The 15,338-nt window shown below is 39.0% G+C and overlaps 1 protein-coding gene across 2 annotated transcripts in view; it reads right to left on the bottom strand.

Moving 5' to 3' along the window:
- Positions 1 to 7,335: 7,335 nt before the first annotated feature.
- Positions 7,336 to 15,338, bottom strand: part of ACYP2 (acylphosphatase 2) — a 175,033-nt gene continuing 167,030 nt past the window's right edge. For both annotated transcript variants that reach the window (XR_013967341.1, XM_080812620.1), the window contains one exon: positions 7,336 to 7,755. Coding sequence is in view for 1 of the 2 variants with exons in the window: in XM_080812620.1 (XP_080668746.1) it covers positions 7,641 to 7,755 (115 nt within the window). In the remaining variant the exon portion in view is untranslated. The remainder of the gene's footprint in view (positions 7,756 to 15,338) is intronic.

The raw sequence follows: 15,338 nt of genomic DNA, 5'->3' as shown, positions 1-15,338 counted from the left end.
CCACTTTCTAGTAGATGTCAGCTCATGTTTAATCTTGTTTTATCTATACCTCAGCCACTGTCTGCCCCTCCCTTCCTCCTACTGGATTATTTTTAAGCAAATTAAGTATATTTGGAGAGAGAGATAACAGGGGAATGAATGAAAGAGAAAAGTCAAAGATGACTATCTACCCCCCTCCACCCCCTAGAGTTTTTGCCCTTGAGCATTGCAAACTGTGGTGTGTCAACATCAACAGAGATGGAGAAAACTGTAGGAGGGACTATCAGTGAAGTGGGGAGTCTGTTGGGGGTGTTTTGGGAGTAAATTTGGAATTCAGTGTGAGACATGAATATTTGAGATGTCTAATAGAAGTCCAGTTGGCAATGTTGAGTAGGCTGTTGGTTATATGAACCTGAAGTCAAGAGAATAAGCCTGAGTAGGAAATGTAAATTTTGCAGTTATCAACATGCACATGATATTTCAAGTTAGGAGATTGGAGGGGCACCTGGGTGGCTCAGTCAGCTAAGGGTCTGCTTTCACCTCAGGTCAAGATCCCAGAGCTCTGGGATAGAGCCCCCACATTGGGCTCCCTGCTCAGCGTGGAGCCTGCTTCTCCCTTTGCCATTCCCCCTGCTTGTGCTGTTTCTCTCTCTCTGTGTCAAATAAATAGAATCTTTAAAGTTATGAGACTGGATAATATTGCCAAAGGGATGAGTACAGATTAAGAAGAGAAGATGTCTAGAACCTAAGCTCTCAGATCCTCCAATGTCACAAAGTTAGAATAGGAGAAATAACCAAGAAGACTGAAAAGGTGTAAATAATGAGGTCAGAGGGAAATCAAAAAAGTGTGATGTCCAGGAAGCCAAATGGAAAAAGTGCTGATGAGTTTACGTAAGAGAAAACTAGAGAATGGAGCAGTGGAGTTAGCAACAAGGAGACAAAATCATTCAGGATAATAGGGGTGTCGGTAGAAGAGAGGGGGAAGCAAGAGCATAATGGAAACTGGATTACAGCCAGTATAGACTGCTCTTTGAGGAGCTGATCTGTAAAAGGAAGAGCTATGTGGTGGTAGAGGGAGGGGCCAAGAGAAGGAGAAATAATAGCATGTTTGTAGATTGATGGCAAAGACGCGTTCAGTACAAGACACAAATTGCTGGTGAGGAGTGAGAACGCAGGAGCGGCATCCTTGAGGGAATGGGATCCCAGCATTGCCTTCACTGGGGTAACCCCACATGGTTCTTGACAGCCATCAGCAGGAAATTCAAGGAAGTACTTGGGTACCAGTGTGGGGAGGTGGGTGAGTGGAACAGTAGGAGCTTGTGGAAATTCTCTATTCTGGGGCACCTGAGTGGCTTAGTTGTTAAGGATCTGCCTCTCGGCTTAGGTGATGATCCAGGGGTCCCAGGATCGAGCCCCCCATCGGGCTCCCTGCTCAGTGGGAAGCCTGCTTCTCCCTCTCCCACTCCCCCTGCTTGTGTTCCTCCTCTCACTATCTCTCTCTCTGTCAAATAAATAAAATCTTAAAAAAAAAAAAAAGAAAGAAATTCTCTCTTCTGATGGAAACAGGAAGCAAAGCCACGGCGGAATGAAATCATTGTTTAGGAGGGTGGGGATGAGAGAAACAGAACAGTTGCTGGGCAGCCATTAGGTTCTTTGCGAGGTGAATGCCAAAGGGCCTTGTCTTAATAAATATTTTTTAGCCAGACTTTACGTACAGGCCCCTCTACAGTAATTTTTGCTGAAAACTTAACTCCTTCCTAAATATATAACTCTATACTGTATCCTTTGTAGCTATATCCTTTAACTCAAGAACGTTTTCTTCTGTCATAACTGATTTTTCCTTCTGTTTCAATTATTCTGGCTTTATTTTTTTACCCTGCACTTTAACTGATTTATATGCTCTCTTTCCTCTAAACCACACATTTCCACTCTCACATTTTTTCATTGTTCTTTCTTTCACTTTCCTGCTGATGTTTTCAGATAATTTTCTACCCCAGCGTTTCCACAGTCTGCCTGATGGTCAAAATCACCTGCGGGTATTTTTAAACCTACAGATTCAGGGACAAAAGCCATGAAAGATTCTGATACATTAGGTCTGGGCTGGGGCCTAGTAATCTGTGTGTTTAAAAGGCTTCCTGGGTAATTCTGATAATCAGCTGGGATTACCAACTACTGCTCTCCCGTCACTGACATCTGCCAGTTCCTAGTTCCAAAATGGATTGCCATTCCCCTGCTCCCTTCTGGGTTCCCTATAGTCTGTCCGCAGCTTAAGTGTGTGCCTGTATGTGGGTGTTACCTGCTCTTCAGAATGATTTTCACATCTCAGCTGATTTCCCTTAATCCATATATTTTATTTTAATCTGTACATCTCCTCTCCCCCACAACGGCTGTCTGCTCTTCTTTCAAAGATCAACTTTCATTGCATGCTGTCAAGGACAAAAGCAGATGCTCGCTGAAAATTTTTTCCTATAATAAATAACTTTTTGAGGTGTGTACTTCACCAGACTCTAAAGGATAATGTTGGCTTTACCTTAGCTGTAGTGCTTTTTTGGGTAAATTTTAAGGCTAATTTTGTTTACTGTTTATCTTTTCATGCAGGCAGTTTGGTTGTATACTGGTATTTGCTAACAGAGGGCAGGTATCCCTCTCAAGTCTAAAGCCCCGGAATGGTTGATCTCACCCAATCCAGTATTTTGTTATTTTGCTATGAGATTTCTAAGAGACTTAATCTTTTTAAATTATGAAATACACATAGGAAAGGATATATAAAATAACTTAAGAAGTTCAAATCATTATCAAGTGTAAGGAGCTACCTGGCCTCGTTTCCCATCCAGGATGCCACTGCCTGTGTCCTTCCCTTTCCTGCGTGCTTGGATTGAGAAGCGAGATGATGCCAGTTAGTGGAGAAAGAACGGTAGTTGTGATCAGAGAACAGAGCGAAGGCTTGATTCTTCACTTGCTACCTCAAAAAATAGTACCCGAAAAGTAGGATTTCTATTCCATTTATTCTGGTTGTAGATACTGCATCTCAAAACTGATGGTACATTGTGTCTACCTGTTTATGCCGATGTTATGCCGGGAAGCATTGCAAGCACGTTGTTAATCCAGATTAATGTGCACTGAATTCAGTTAGAAATTCGGCTTTGAAGCTTGCAAATGACCAAATGACTGACTGTAATCCTTGCTTTTAATACTTGTTTTGAAACAGAAACTATTTCCAATACAATTAATCTCTTGCATCTTCTCTTTCCCTATGCATTTCTAGTATTTGTGAAAAAAAAAATAAGAAGGGGGGAAGCATCAGCTGTCTTATTGGAGGCTTGTGTTCACTGCTTCTGGCAGAGTACACCATGACACCATGGAAAATAGAGCTAATAAAAGGAAAACATAGTTGGGGGATAAAAGCAGCATCTTGGACATCCAACCAATCATGTCTGTGTTTAGCAGCAGAGAGAGCATAAATCATGTCTCCAAGCCAGGGGGAAAACCCACTTTCTGTAGAAAAACCTGCTAATCCAATCACACAGTAACTAGACTTTTTAATTCTAAAGTTTAAATTTTTCTCAGACTCTGGGTTTTATTCCAAACAATTTGAATCCATTAAGAAAAGGAAAATTACCTCTAACACATAATTCTAAATGTCAGGTTAAAATAAAGATCTCCAAGATATGCTTGTAAAATACATTTTAATTAACCCACTAATTACATATCTGTATTTCCTCTTGTATGTTTTTCATTTTGGTAACATAGAAACAAGATCAAGGAAATCAATTTCAGAAATATTTTAGCTACCATGGACCTTTACTGTGAAAACAAAGAATTTATAGTACTTTTCATAAACTATGCACGTTTCTGTGGAAGGGGCTAAAGGTAGACCCTACATGCCACACTGGCTCGATGAGAGAACATGAATTCGAGTCAACTTGTTTAGACACTCAGAAAAGAGACCCTAGATCCTAAATTCAGTGTCTTGTTGTTGTTTGTGTTTCTTTGAGGACATGTTGTTCTCAGATGTCTTAGGGAGAATCCTAATACACAGAAGAGAGGAGAGCAGGGCCGCTCTGATTGAAGCAGATCTTGGGACCCTCAGCTGGTCCATCTTTCACAGGGCCCTTCTGTACCTCTCCTGGCACCACCTCCTGGGAGGCCCCTGGCTTATGGGAATCCTGCAAACAGTCTCAATTTAGTTGAAACTCATGATTTTGCAAACGTACCTAGGCATACAGCTAATTAATGGATAGCCTGGGCCTAGAATGCATGTCTTCTGATTCTTATTGTCTACTGCACAAAGTTGCCTAATTTGCAGTTCCCGAAATTAGTTCCAGATCGAGAAAGCGCTTCCCTTGAACTAAATAATGAACGTTCTTTGATATTTAAATTAACGGACACCAGAGAGAGCTACCATATGAAATATATTTGTGAACTACAGACCTTCCAAATAACAGGCTAATATTTGGCAGTAGATTCTGGTCTTCTGTTGTCTCTAATTGTGAGCTTAGAGATAAGGTGGTGCTTCTCAAAAATTCCTTTGGTAGACAGTTAAAAATATTTCATCATAACAGCAGCGACTGGCTTCCGGCACAAACTAGTCCGAGTGGCTGTGTCCCCATCCCCCACCTCTCTCCCACTGCCTGTCAGTTTTCTTCCTTCAGTGCTTCTCTGCCCTTTGTTACCACAAGTAGCTACTTTTTGAAATCACCTGATGCTTTGATAAATATACTGATTAAAAAAAAAAAAAAAGGTAGCTACCTTTTGAAGCCCTAGGATCCTTCAGGCTGTAGGATCTGCCCCTGAGCTTAGAGATTCCCAGTGTCAGATGAAACCTCCATTGCTTCTTCTCAAGCTCAGGACCCCATAACCTTCCGAATCGGAAAATCTCTTGTCTCCCCCACACTCCAGTCACTTCTACAAACCCCAGCTGGTGAAGAGTCTCTTTTGCATATTCCCTCTAGCCAAGAAGATTGTACTGACCTTTATTTCCTGAGCTAGCTTTGTAAAGATAGGCATTTTCATATGAACATAAAAAATAGTATTTAATATGCTTTTACAAATCGTACCCCCTGATTCTGAGGGTGTGGGCATGTGCAGTATCGTGACACCTGGTTAATTGTCACTGAAGAAGATACCCATCTTTGGCTTAATTTTTTTTTCTTGGCTTTTTAAATGTCTAAATCTGACAACACTAAGCCTGTCAAGGTTTATTATTATCTAAAATATATAAGTTCAAAATTCCCTCTGTGAGTTCACTGTGAAAGCTGACATTATCAAATTACCGGTAAGATGTGTTACCTGGTCTCAATAACACGTTTTACCTTTTTTTTTTTTCCCTCTCGCTTTCTACCCATTCATGAACACTGACTTTTAATCATTATTTACAACATTCTTCATCCAGTAATAGAATTTAGTTATGTGTTCATCACTAAGCAACCTTGACTAATGTGATTCTCTTTGTGCAGTTAGGAGATTGTGCCAGCAAAGTATGATTTTCTTACAAAGAGATCTGGCAGGGGAACTAACGGAGGGTATTGAGGTAATAAAAAGTGACATATTGGTGTCACTTCTGAGATGGTATTTTTCTGAAATCACTTAGTCTTCCTATGGGTAAAGAGATAGATTTTGTTTCAAACTTGAGTGTGCAAGAAATATCTATTTTGTTTGCTGTAAATCAAATCAAGGCTATTTCAAGTCCCATCCTGAGAAGTGGGAAGTTAATTCTCAGTCATCCCTGGGGTTTTCTACCATCTTCCAGAAGGGCCACATAAAGGGTCTCATGCAGAGAGAGCATTCAGGAAAGACTTCCCTGGTTTCCAGTCCATTCCAGGTACCAGGATGACTGTCCAAGCCACCAGGGTTCCTGGTGGCTTTGTAGCACTTTGGGGACAGGAATCCTGCCTGGTGCAGGACTCCCTGGGCCTGGGATCTCGCTTTTCTGGATGCTCCAGCTGCCCCCCCCACCCCCACCCCCCTGCCAGGTGCAGCCATACTGTACAGGGGCCACTAGGGAAAAAAAACGCAGGTCTCCATCTCTTGGGAAACCCACAGCCTTTGGTCCCTTTCCAAAGTCTTGGATAATCTCCGCCTACCCTTAGCTCTTGACACTTCTGCTTCTCTTTTACCTGCTAAAGGCCAAGTGTTTATCTTTGTTCTCAACTCATAACATCATGCTCTTTTAAAAAATAAAACCTGGGAAGAGAAGTTGTCTTTAGGAGACTAGCACCAAAGCTTTCCCGGAGCTTAGGGAACACAGGGGCTTTTCTCTGTGCCTTCAAACAGGAGTAGGGAAATAAAAGGAGAGCAAAATTCAAACGAGTGTCACAATAGAGCCTGCTGTATAATATTTGACACATGTTGAGTATAATACTCAACGTGATGATAACATTAGAATAACAGGAAAGTTCTTTATTATTTTAAGTGTTCTTGGAAAGTTTAAAAAATATCTTTGTCATTCGCTGATGTTGTACTGTTGTATGTATATTTGATAATATTACCATTATCCATAGAGTTACCCTTTCAAAGAGACAATGTCAGCCCCATTTCATTTCCTTTTGTCAGTTCTAATCCTGCAGCAGGTGAGGGAGAGAGGCCTGAAGTTTTCTTGATCCACGCCATGGAGAGGAGCAATGGAGATCGGTTCCTTAAGTGGAATGGTGGTTTCTAATGTGTATTCCTAGGGTGTGTGAAATTGTGCAAGGCCAACAAGATGCAGCAGAGCAAGTGAGACCAAGTGTGCAGGCATGCAGGGAGCTCCGTGCCCATTTCAATCCTACTAGTTGAGCTGTTTCACTTCCTTTAGGTACTTCACTTAAAATGTTGTTTTCATGAAGGATTCCAGTGTTAGAAAAATTAGGAAATCCTTGAAGGATATATGCATGTATAGACCTACAACATTTGAAACTCCCCAGCATTTGGAGTTAAAGATCTTCCTCTTTCAAGAGTGTAATTCTATGGTATAGAAATGAACCTTCCCCTTAAACTATTCTGTTGCTTAATTAATTACCATTTACAGATGAAAATCCCCAAATGATAGGTCAAGGTTAGGGGATAGGATGATTTATTTAGACTCTCAGTTCCCTTTCTGGTTGATAGGGCACTCATTGTAGATAGCTGTTGACACAAATCTTGCTGCTGGTTATACTGTAATCGTGGGGTCTTATCCGTTCCATCACTCACCTGCTTACTATAGAGAACCATATAGTTCATAGGAAGCATTAAGCAGCTCCAACCTCAACCAGGATTTTAAAAATTATGGTTATACTAATCATTATACATTTATATATAATGACTGGGTCTTTATATTAAATGACTCAACTTCAATAATATTATGCAGAAGGTTTTAGAATTCATTTCAGACAAATAATCCTTAAATGGTTAGCTTTATTTTAAGCCTAGCCAAATAACATGTTTGCTAGAACATTCATTAGACTTAAAGATTCCATTAGCAAGTTTAAATATTCATATTAAATGTTTTGTAATGCGAAGTTTTTACTTTTTAAAAACATAGTTGAGTAAAACTATTTGTCAGACATTTTTAGTAACACATTCTGTTGTACCTTTCAGAAAAGAAAGTTCCTTTTTGAACTTACTCTATTAATATTCTAATGCAGACTTAAGAATATCTAGTGTTGTGCATTATAAGCATTAAAATTTTTATTTCTCTTCTATTAGTATCGAATACTAAAATCTGAGTAGTCAAGTTTAGAGATGAATTTTTCATTAGAAAAGTTCGTGCGGTCAATGCGAGAGCTAGGACTTCCAACTTTGCACAGCCAGGACATCCTACAAAAAATAAACAAAAATTAGCATATAATGTGTATTATCAGGACATCCTATAAAAAATAAATATTAGCATATAACATGTATATGGACTTGCTGAAATAATCCTGCCCCAGGTCCCAGTAGGAGTTTACTATAACTTTTACATCTAATGTGAAATAAAATTTTGTTACATTGTATACATCATGTATGTATCAGAGGACCAGAGAGTTTAATATATAATCAAATTTGGACAAAGACAAGCTAATAGCAAATTGAGCACAGTTAACTGATGATTTCATACTGGAGTTATTTCCCCCTTCTTAAAACATCCAAAGCCATTATAACCTAGCTCTTAAATGTAAAAGGATTATATTTTTACAAAGAGATTATATTTTTACAATTCTAAAGTGTAATAAAAACAATTCATCAGTTTTTTTCTCATTATCCAGCACATAGTAGATCACACACACACACACACACAATTTGTGCAGACTGAAAGAAAAAATGAAAAAACAAGTGTAAAGAAAGTGATTTTCCACAAACATTAAAATGAAATTAGATGAACTTTTTTTATCTATTCAAAAACCTTACTACATATATTACCAAAGTGACTACATTAAAAAGGGACAAGCTAAATGCTATGAAACTATTTTTCTGCTTCTGTAGTACAGTGGTTTTTGTTAGCAAAATATGTATGTCTAATTTACGCCTTATCTGAGATGCTTCCTATACCATTCAGGCTTATTTTAATATTGTTGATATTTCAGATATTACTGCTAAAGATTTTTCCAGACTCTTTCTACCTATTAACAATTAGTTGGGATGACCGATGAAGTGAGACGACAGGTAAACAGTATGAGGCAGTTTTTTATACAAGTGGTGGCTATTACCCAGCTGTTGCTGCAGAAATAGTCAACCAGTTTGCTCCTGTCCCCCAAGTTCTTTCAAGTTGTGAAGTCAGAGCCATACACAGCTGTGTGATATCATAAGTAACAATCTCATAACCTTGATTGAAAAATATTTTGTAGGCTAAAGGTGTCAGATTAGCTGAAAATTACTCTTACTCAGGCTAGAGGATTCCAATGACTTAAACTGTCATTGTACTATTTATTTAACCCTTTCTTTGGCTCTTGGGACAGTTTTGTGGTAAGTTAAATTTTTTTGTTTTTCCTTCTAAGAAGCTAAGCCCAGTAACACATCTTACTTTATTCAACTCTGTTAAAATCTTAAAACTTGAAAATGCATGTGTTAAACAAGAAAATTCAGTTGTTATGAAAAGGAGCCAAGGGCTTCAATTTTACTAGTCCTGTCTCCTTGAAATCTTGTCTGAAACCAGAAATAATAAAAACAAAAAATATATGAGCACATTATGCTCAGCATTGTGTTAAGTTCCTTATGTAGACTCTTAACTCTGATTGACACATGAACCCTGTATGTTATAGTCCATAGAGAGCGGAACAGTTCTGTATTTTGCTCAGGTGTGGGGGGGTGACAAATGGTCAGATTCTGGATGTATTCTGGAAGTCAATAGATTTGCTGGCAGTCTGGACACGGTGTGAGGAAAAGAGAAGACGACTAAAGGATGACACGAGAGTTATTGGTGAAAAACTACTTGGTTGTTGTGATTCACTGAAATGGAGAGATCGGAGAAATGGGGAGATCAGAAGTTCAGTTTTGGAATGCTGACTGAGCTAGTTAACTAGCAGACACCTACATGAGACATTGCACAGCAGTTGGATCTTTGGCTGGAGAAGATAAAGTTGGAATTTGTCTGCAGGTAGCCAGTACTGAAAGGCATAAGACTGGATGGCAGCGCCAAGAAAATGAATATAGAAAAGGGAAGAGTTCTGAGGAGTGTGCTTTAGGTTAGGGGACCACAAAGTTCAGAGCCCAGGAAACAAAGGAAGAACCCGCAAAGAAAAGCAGCAGCATCCAGAAAAGCTGCAAGGGCATCCTGTGCCAGGAGTCAAATGCAGCCCTCCAGGAACAGGGAGGGATCAACAGGGTCCATGTCGCTGGCAGGTCAAGTAAGGTGAGGATTAAGAATTAAACATGGCGGCAACACGCTGGTCACTGATGATCTCACTAAGAACAGTGTTGGTGGGTGAAAGCTGTGTTTAAATGGGCTCAAGAGAGAATGAGAGGAGAGCAACTGGAACCAGTGAATCCAGGACAGTACTAATGGCTCCCTGAGTTGCAATGACTAATCCACCTAGGATGATAACTCCATGTATTTAGCCAGTTGAGGGTATGACTACCTACTTGTAGCTGGTCTTCAACATCATTAAGAACTTCATCAGCCAGAAGTATGGTCAAGGAGAAATCTATGCCACTGGTAGAGGCAGAATGGTTGTGCTGTTAGGGGATTCAGCTCTGTTTACAATGTGTATTTGTATCTGATGGAGGGCCACTTTGTACCATGTTTCCAAGCCTGGCACCCCCGTTGCTAGGAACAATCTCTCTGACCTACCTACTTACCTGGAAGTGTTCTGGTCACCTGCCATGTTGCAAGCCCTAAGGTACAAGCCCTAAGACTTGATTTGTGTGCTGCTCCTGCAGTCAGCCCTTTATAGGTATGCCTCCGGTCTGGAGATGGCAGATCTAGGAGTTCTAGCTAAACTGCTTTAATTTTACCTCCTTGTTTCATGAAGGGTATTAGTTAAGAACCACATAATCAAACTGTACCTGTTAATTCATTTCGATTCAATAAATATTTAAGTAGCACTGTATGCAAAGCATATCCCTGATACTGGAATGCATACACAGATATCTAAAAGGAGGTTTCCCTCAGTAACTCACAATCTAATGGAAGAGTTTGGAGAAAGATAAAAATAACTATAATTCAGAATGTGATGAGCAATGTAATTTTAATATAAAGGGAAAGGAACTGGATGGGGTTAATTTCTAGACAAGGTGGTACTCAGGGACAGCTTTGTGATAGCAGTGGCATTGAAGCTAAGTTTTAAATACTAGAGAAATTTCCAAATCTTAGAATAGGAATTTTAAAACAAAGACTGTAACAAGAGATGAAGAAGGACACTATATCACTCTTAAAGGGTCTATCCAAGAATAGGATCTAACAATTGTAAATATCTATGCCCCTAACATGGGAGCAGCCAATTACATAAGAAAACTGTTAATCAAGATAAAGAGTCATATTGATATGAATACATTAATAGTAGGAGATCTTAACATGCCACTCTCAGTAATAGATCATCCAAGCAGAAAATCAATAAAGAAACAAGAGCATTGAATGACACATTGGACCAGATGGACCTCATATACAGAACATTCCACCCTAAAACAACAGAATACTCACTCTTCTTGAGTGCACATGGAATTTTCTCCTGAAAAGACTACATCCTGGGTCACAAATCAGGTCTCAACTGATATCAAAAGATAGAGATTATTCCCTGCATATTCTCAGAACACAATGCTTTGAAACTGGAACTCAATCACAAGAAAAGGTTTGGAAGAAATTCAAACACTTGGAAGCTAAAGACCATCCTGCTTAAGAATGTTTGGGTCAACCAGGAAATCAAAGAAGAACTTAAACAATTAATGGAAACCAATGAGAATGAAAACACATCAATCCAAAACCTATGGGATACAGCAAAGGCGGTCCTAAGGGGGAAATACATAGCCATCGAAGCCTCACTCAAAAAAACAGAAAAAGCCCGAATATACAAACTCTCCTTACACCTTAAAGAACTGGAGAATCAACAGCAAATTAAGCCTAAGTCCTGCACGAGGAGAGAAATAATTAAGATTAGAGCAGAGATCAATGAATTAGAAGCCAGAAATATAGCAGAACACATCAATGAAACCAAAAGATGGTTCTTTGAAAGAATTAATAAGATCAATAAGCCACTGGCCAGACTTATCCAAAAGAAAGAAAAGTCCCAAAATAATAAAATTATAAATGAAAGGGGTGAGATCACGACTAATTCCAAGGAAATCTTGATGATTTCATCAGAAATCATCAAGAGCTATATGCCAATAAGTTAAGCAACCTAGAAGAAATGGATGCATTTCTGGAAACCTATAAACTTCCAAGACTGGAAGAGGAAACTGACAACCTGAATAGACCAATAACCAGTAACGAGATTGAACCAGTAATCAAAAACCTCCCAAAAAACAAGAGTCTAGGACCTGACGGATTCCCTGGGAAATTTTACCAAACATTCTAAGAAAAAAATAGCTTCAGGAGAATAGATATTTCAAAAAATAGAAACAGAAGAAAAACTTCCTCTTTCTGTGAGGCCAGCATTACCTTGATCCCAAAACCAGGCACAGACTCTATCAAAAAGGAGAATTTCAGACCAATATCCCTGATGAATACAGATGCCAAGATTCTCAACAAGATACTAGCTAACAGGATCCAACAGTACATTGAAAAGATTATCCATCACTACCAGGTGCAATTTATCCCTGGGATGCAAAGGTGGTTCAACATTCACAAATCAATGTAACAGAACAAATTAATAAGAGAAGAACCACATGGTCCTCTCAATTGATGCAGAAAAAGCATTTGACAAAATATAGCATCCTTTCCTAATTAAAACTCTTCAGAGTATAGGGATAGAGGGAATATTCCTCAACTTCATAACATCCACCTATGAAGAATCTATAGTGAATATCATTCTCAAAATGGGGAAAAGCTGAGAGCCTTTCCCTTAAGATCAGGAACAGGACAAGAATGTCCACTCTTGCCACTATTGTTCAACATAGTACTAGAAGTCCTAGCAACGACAATCAGACAACAAAAAGGAAGAAATAAAAGATATTCATATTGGCAAAGAAGAAGTCACTCTCTCTTCACAGATGACATGATAATTTATGTGGAAAACCCAAAAGACTCCATCCCCAAATTAGTAGAACTCCTACAGCAATTCCGTAATGCGGCAGGATACAAAATCAATGCACAGAAATCAGTTGCTTTCTTATACACTAATAATGAAACTGCAGAAAGAGAAATTAGGGAATTGATTCCATTTATGATAGCAGCAAAAACCAGAAGGTACCTTGGAATAAACCTAACCAAAGAGGTGAAGGATCTACACTCTAGGAACTGCAGAATACTCAGGCAAGAAACTGACACAAAACTGACACATGCAAGAAGACACAAAAAGACGGAAAAACATTCCATACTCATGGATCAGAAGAATAAATATTGTTAAAATGTCTGTGCTGCCCAGAGGAATCTGTACTTTCAATGCCATTGTGATCAAAATACCAGCAGCATTTTTCAAAGTGTTGAAACAAACAGTCCTATAATTTGTATGGACCCAAAAAGGACCCCGAATCACCAAGGAAATGCTAAAAAAGAAAAACAAGACTGGGGGCATCACGTTGCCAGAAAAGCTGTATTACAAAGCTGTGATTACCAAGACAGCATGGTACTGGCACAAAAACAGACACATAGACCAATGGAACAGAGTAGAGAGCCCAGATATGGACTCTAAACTCTATGGTCAAATAATCTTCGACAAAGCAGGAAAAAATATCCAATGGAAAAAAGTCTCTTCAACAAATGGTGTTGGGAAAATTGGATAGCCACATGCAGAAAAATGAAACTGGACCATTTGTTTACACCATACACAAAGATAAACTCAAAATGGATGAAAGACTTCAATATGAGTCAGGAATCCTTCAAAATCCTAGAAGAGAACATAGGCAGTAACCTCTTTGACATCGACCATAGCAACTTCTTTCAAGACATATCTCCAAAGTCAAGGGGAACAAAAGTGAAAATGAACTCTTAGGATTTCATCAAGATCAAAAGCTTCTGCACAGCAAAGGAAATAGTCAACAAAACAAAGAGGCAACCCACCAAAAGGGAGAAGATATTTGCAAATGACACTACAGACAAAGGGCCAATATCCAAGATCTATAAAGGACTTCTCAAGTTCAACACCCAAAAAACAAAAAATCAAGTCAAAAAATGGGCAGAAAACATAAACAGATACTTCTCAAGAAAAGATACACAAATGGCTAACAGACACATGAAAAACTGTTCATCATCATTAGGCATCAGTGAAATTCAAATCAAAACCACATTGAGATACCACCTTACACCAGTTAAAATGGCAACAATTGACAAGGCAAGAAACAACAAATGTTGGAGAGGATGTGGAGAAGGGGGAACCCTCTTACACTGTTGGTGGGAATGCAAGTTGATGTAGCCACTTTGGAAAACAGTGTAGAGGTTCCTCAAAAAATTAAAAATAGAGATACCATGTGACCTGGCAATTGCACTACTGGGTATTTACCCCAAAGATACAGATGTAGTGAAAAGAAGGACCATATATACCCAATGTTCATAGCAGCATATCCTTCTGGAATATGCAGAGATGGAAAAAGCAGAGATGTTCTTCAACAGAGGAATGGATAAAGAAGATGCGATCCACATATACAATGGAATATTACTCAGTCATCAGAAAGGATGAATACCTAGCTTTTGTATCAACATGGATGGGACCGGAGGAGATTATGCTGAGTGAAATAAGTCAAGCAGAGAGAGTCAATTATCATATGGTCTCACTTATATGTGTAACATAAGGAATAGCATGGAGGACATTAGGAGAAGGAAGGGAAAAATTGCGGGGGGGATGAGGGGGGAAGACAAACTATGAAAGACTATGGACTCAGGGAAACAAACTGAGGGTTTTAGAGGGGACAGGGGTAAGGAATGGATTGGCCCAGTGACGAGTATTAAGGAGGGCACATATTGCACGGAGCACTGGGTGTTATATGTAAACGATGAATCTTGGAACACTACATCAAAAACTAATGATGTACTGTATGGTGACTAACAATAAAAAAAAATGTTAAACAGATTATGCAACAAATGAATGTTACTTTTAAAGCATTTTTTCATTTTGTATTAAGTCACAACTTATATATAGCAAAATTCAATCTTTGTATACAAAATATACAATTTTTTGTATACAAAAAAATCAATATATAGCCATCTAATAAAAAAATGGTCAAAGAACGAACAGATGAAAAGGAAAGAAATATAAAGGGCCAATAAATATGTGCAAATATTCTCTCTTACTCAAAATTTTAAAAATACAAATCAAGCAAGAATGAGATACCATCTGTTACTTAGGGAATGGCAAATATTTGAAAATTTGATATCGAATAGTGACAGTTAAGGTGTGGGAAAAGAGGCACTTTTTTGGATTGTTGATAGGAATGCAAATTTGTACAGCTTTTCGAAAGGGCAACTTGGTACTCCCTATCAAACTTTTAAATGTCCATGACTTACAGACTTGCTGTCACAGAGAGGGGAGCCTGGGATACAGACTCTGAGATGGCGACTAGCTTGTAGGGATGCTCTCAGGTTCAAGAACTGTGGGAGGCAAGGACAATAGACAGAATTGGACTGAGGGAGAAGCTGGGTGAGATGCAGTTTCATTGAAGACCTCAGCCAACACATGAGGAATTCTGAATCAGGGAAGACCGTTCAGTGTTGTCCCAATTTACAATGAGAGGGCAGGGTCTTAATATCCAACCCACATCCCGCTCCCACCATGAGCCAGTCATTAGAGAAGAGCTGCCCAGAGAAGGAGGTGTGACAGAATGGTGACTTCGTTCCG

Source organism: Martes martes (assembly GCF_963455335.1).
Source record: "Martes martes genome assembly, chromosome: 9".
NCBI lineage: Eukaryota > Metazoa > Chordata > Mammalia > Carnivora > Mustelidae > Martes > Martes martes.
This window is presented reverse-complemented; position numbering and strand designations above follow the sequence as displayed.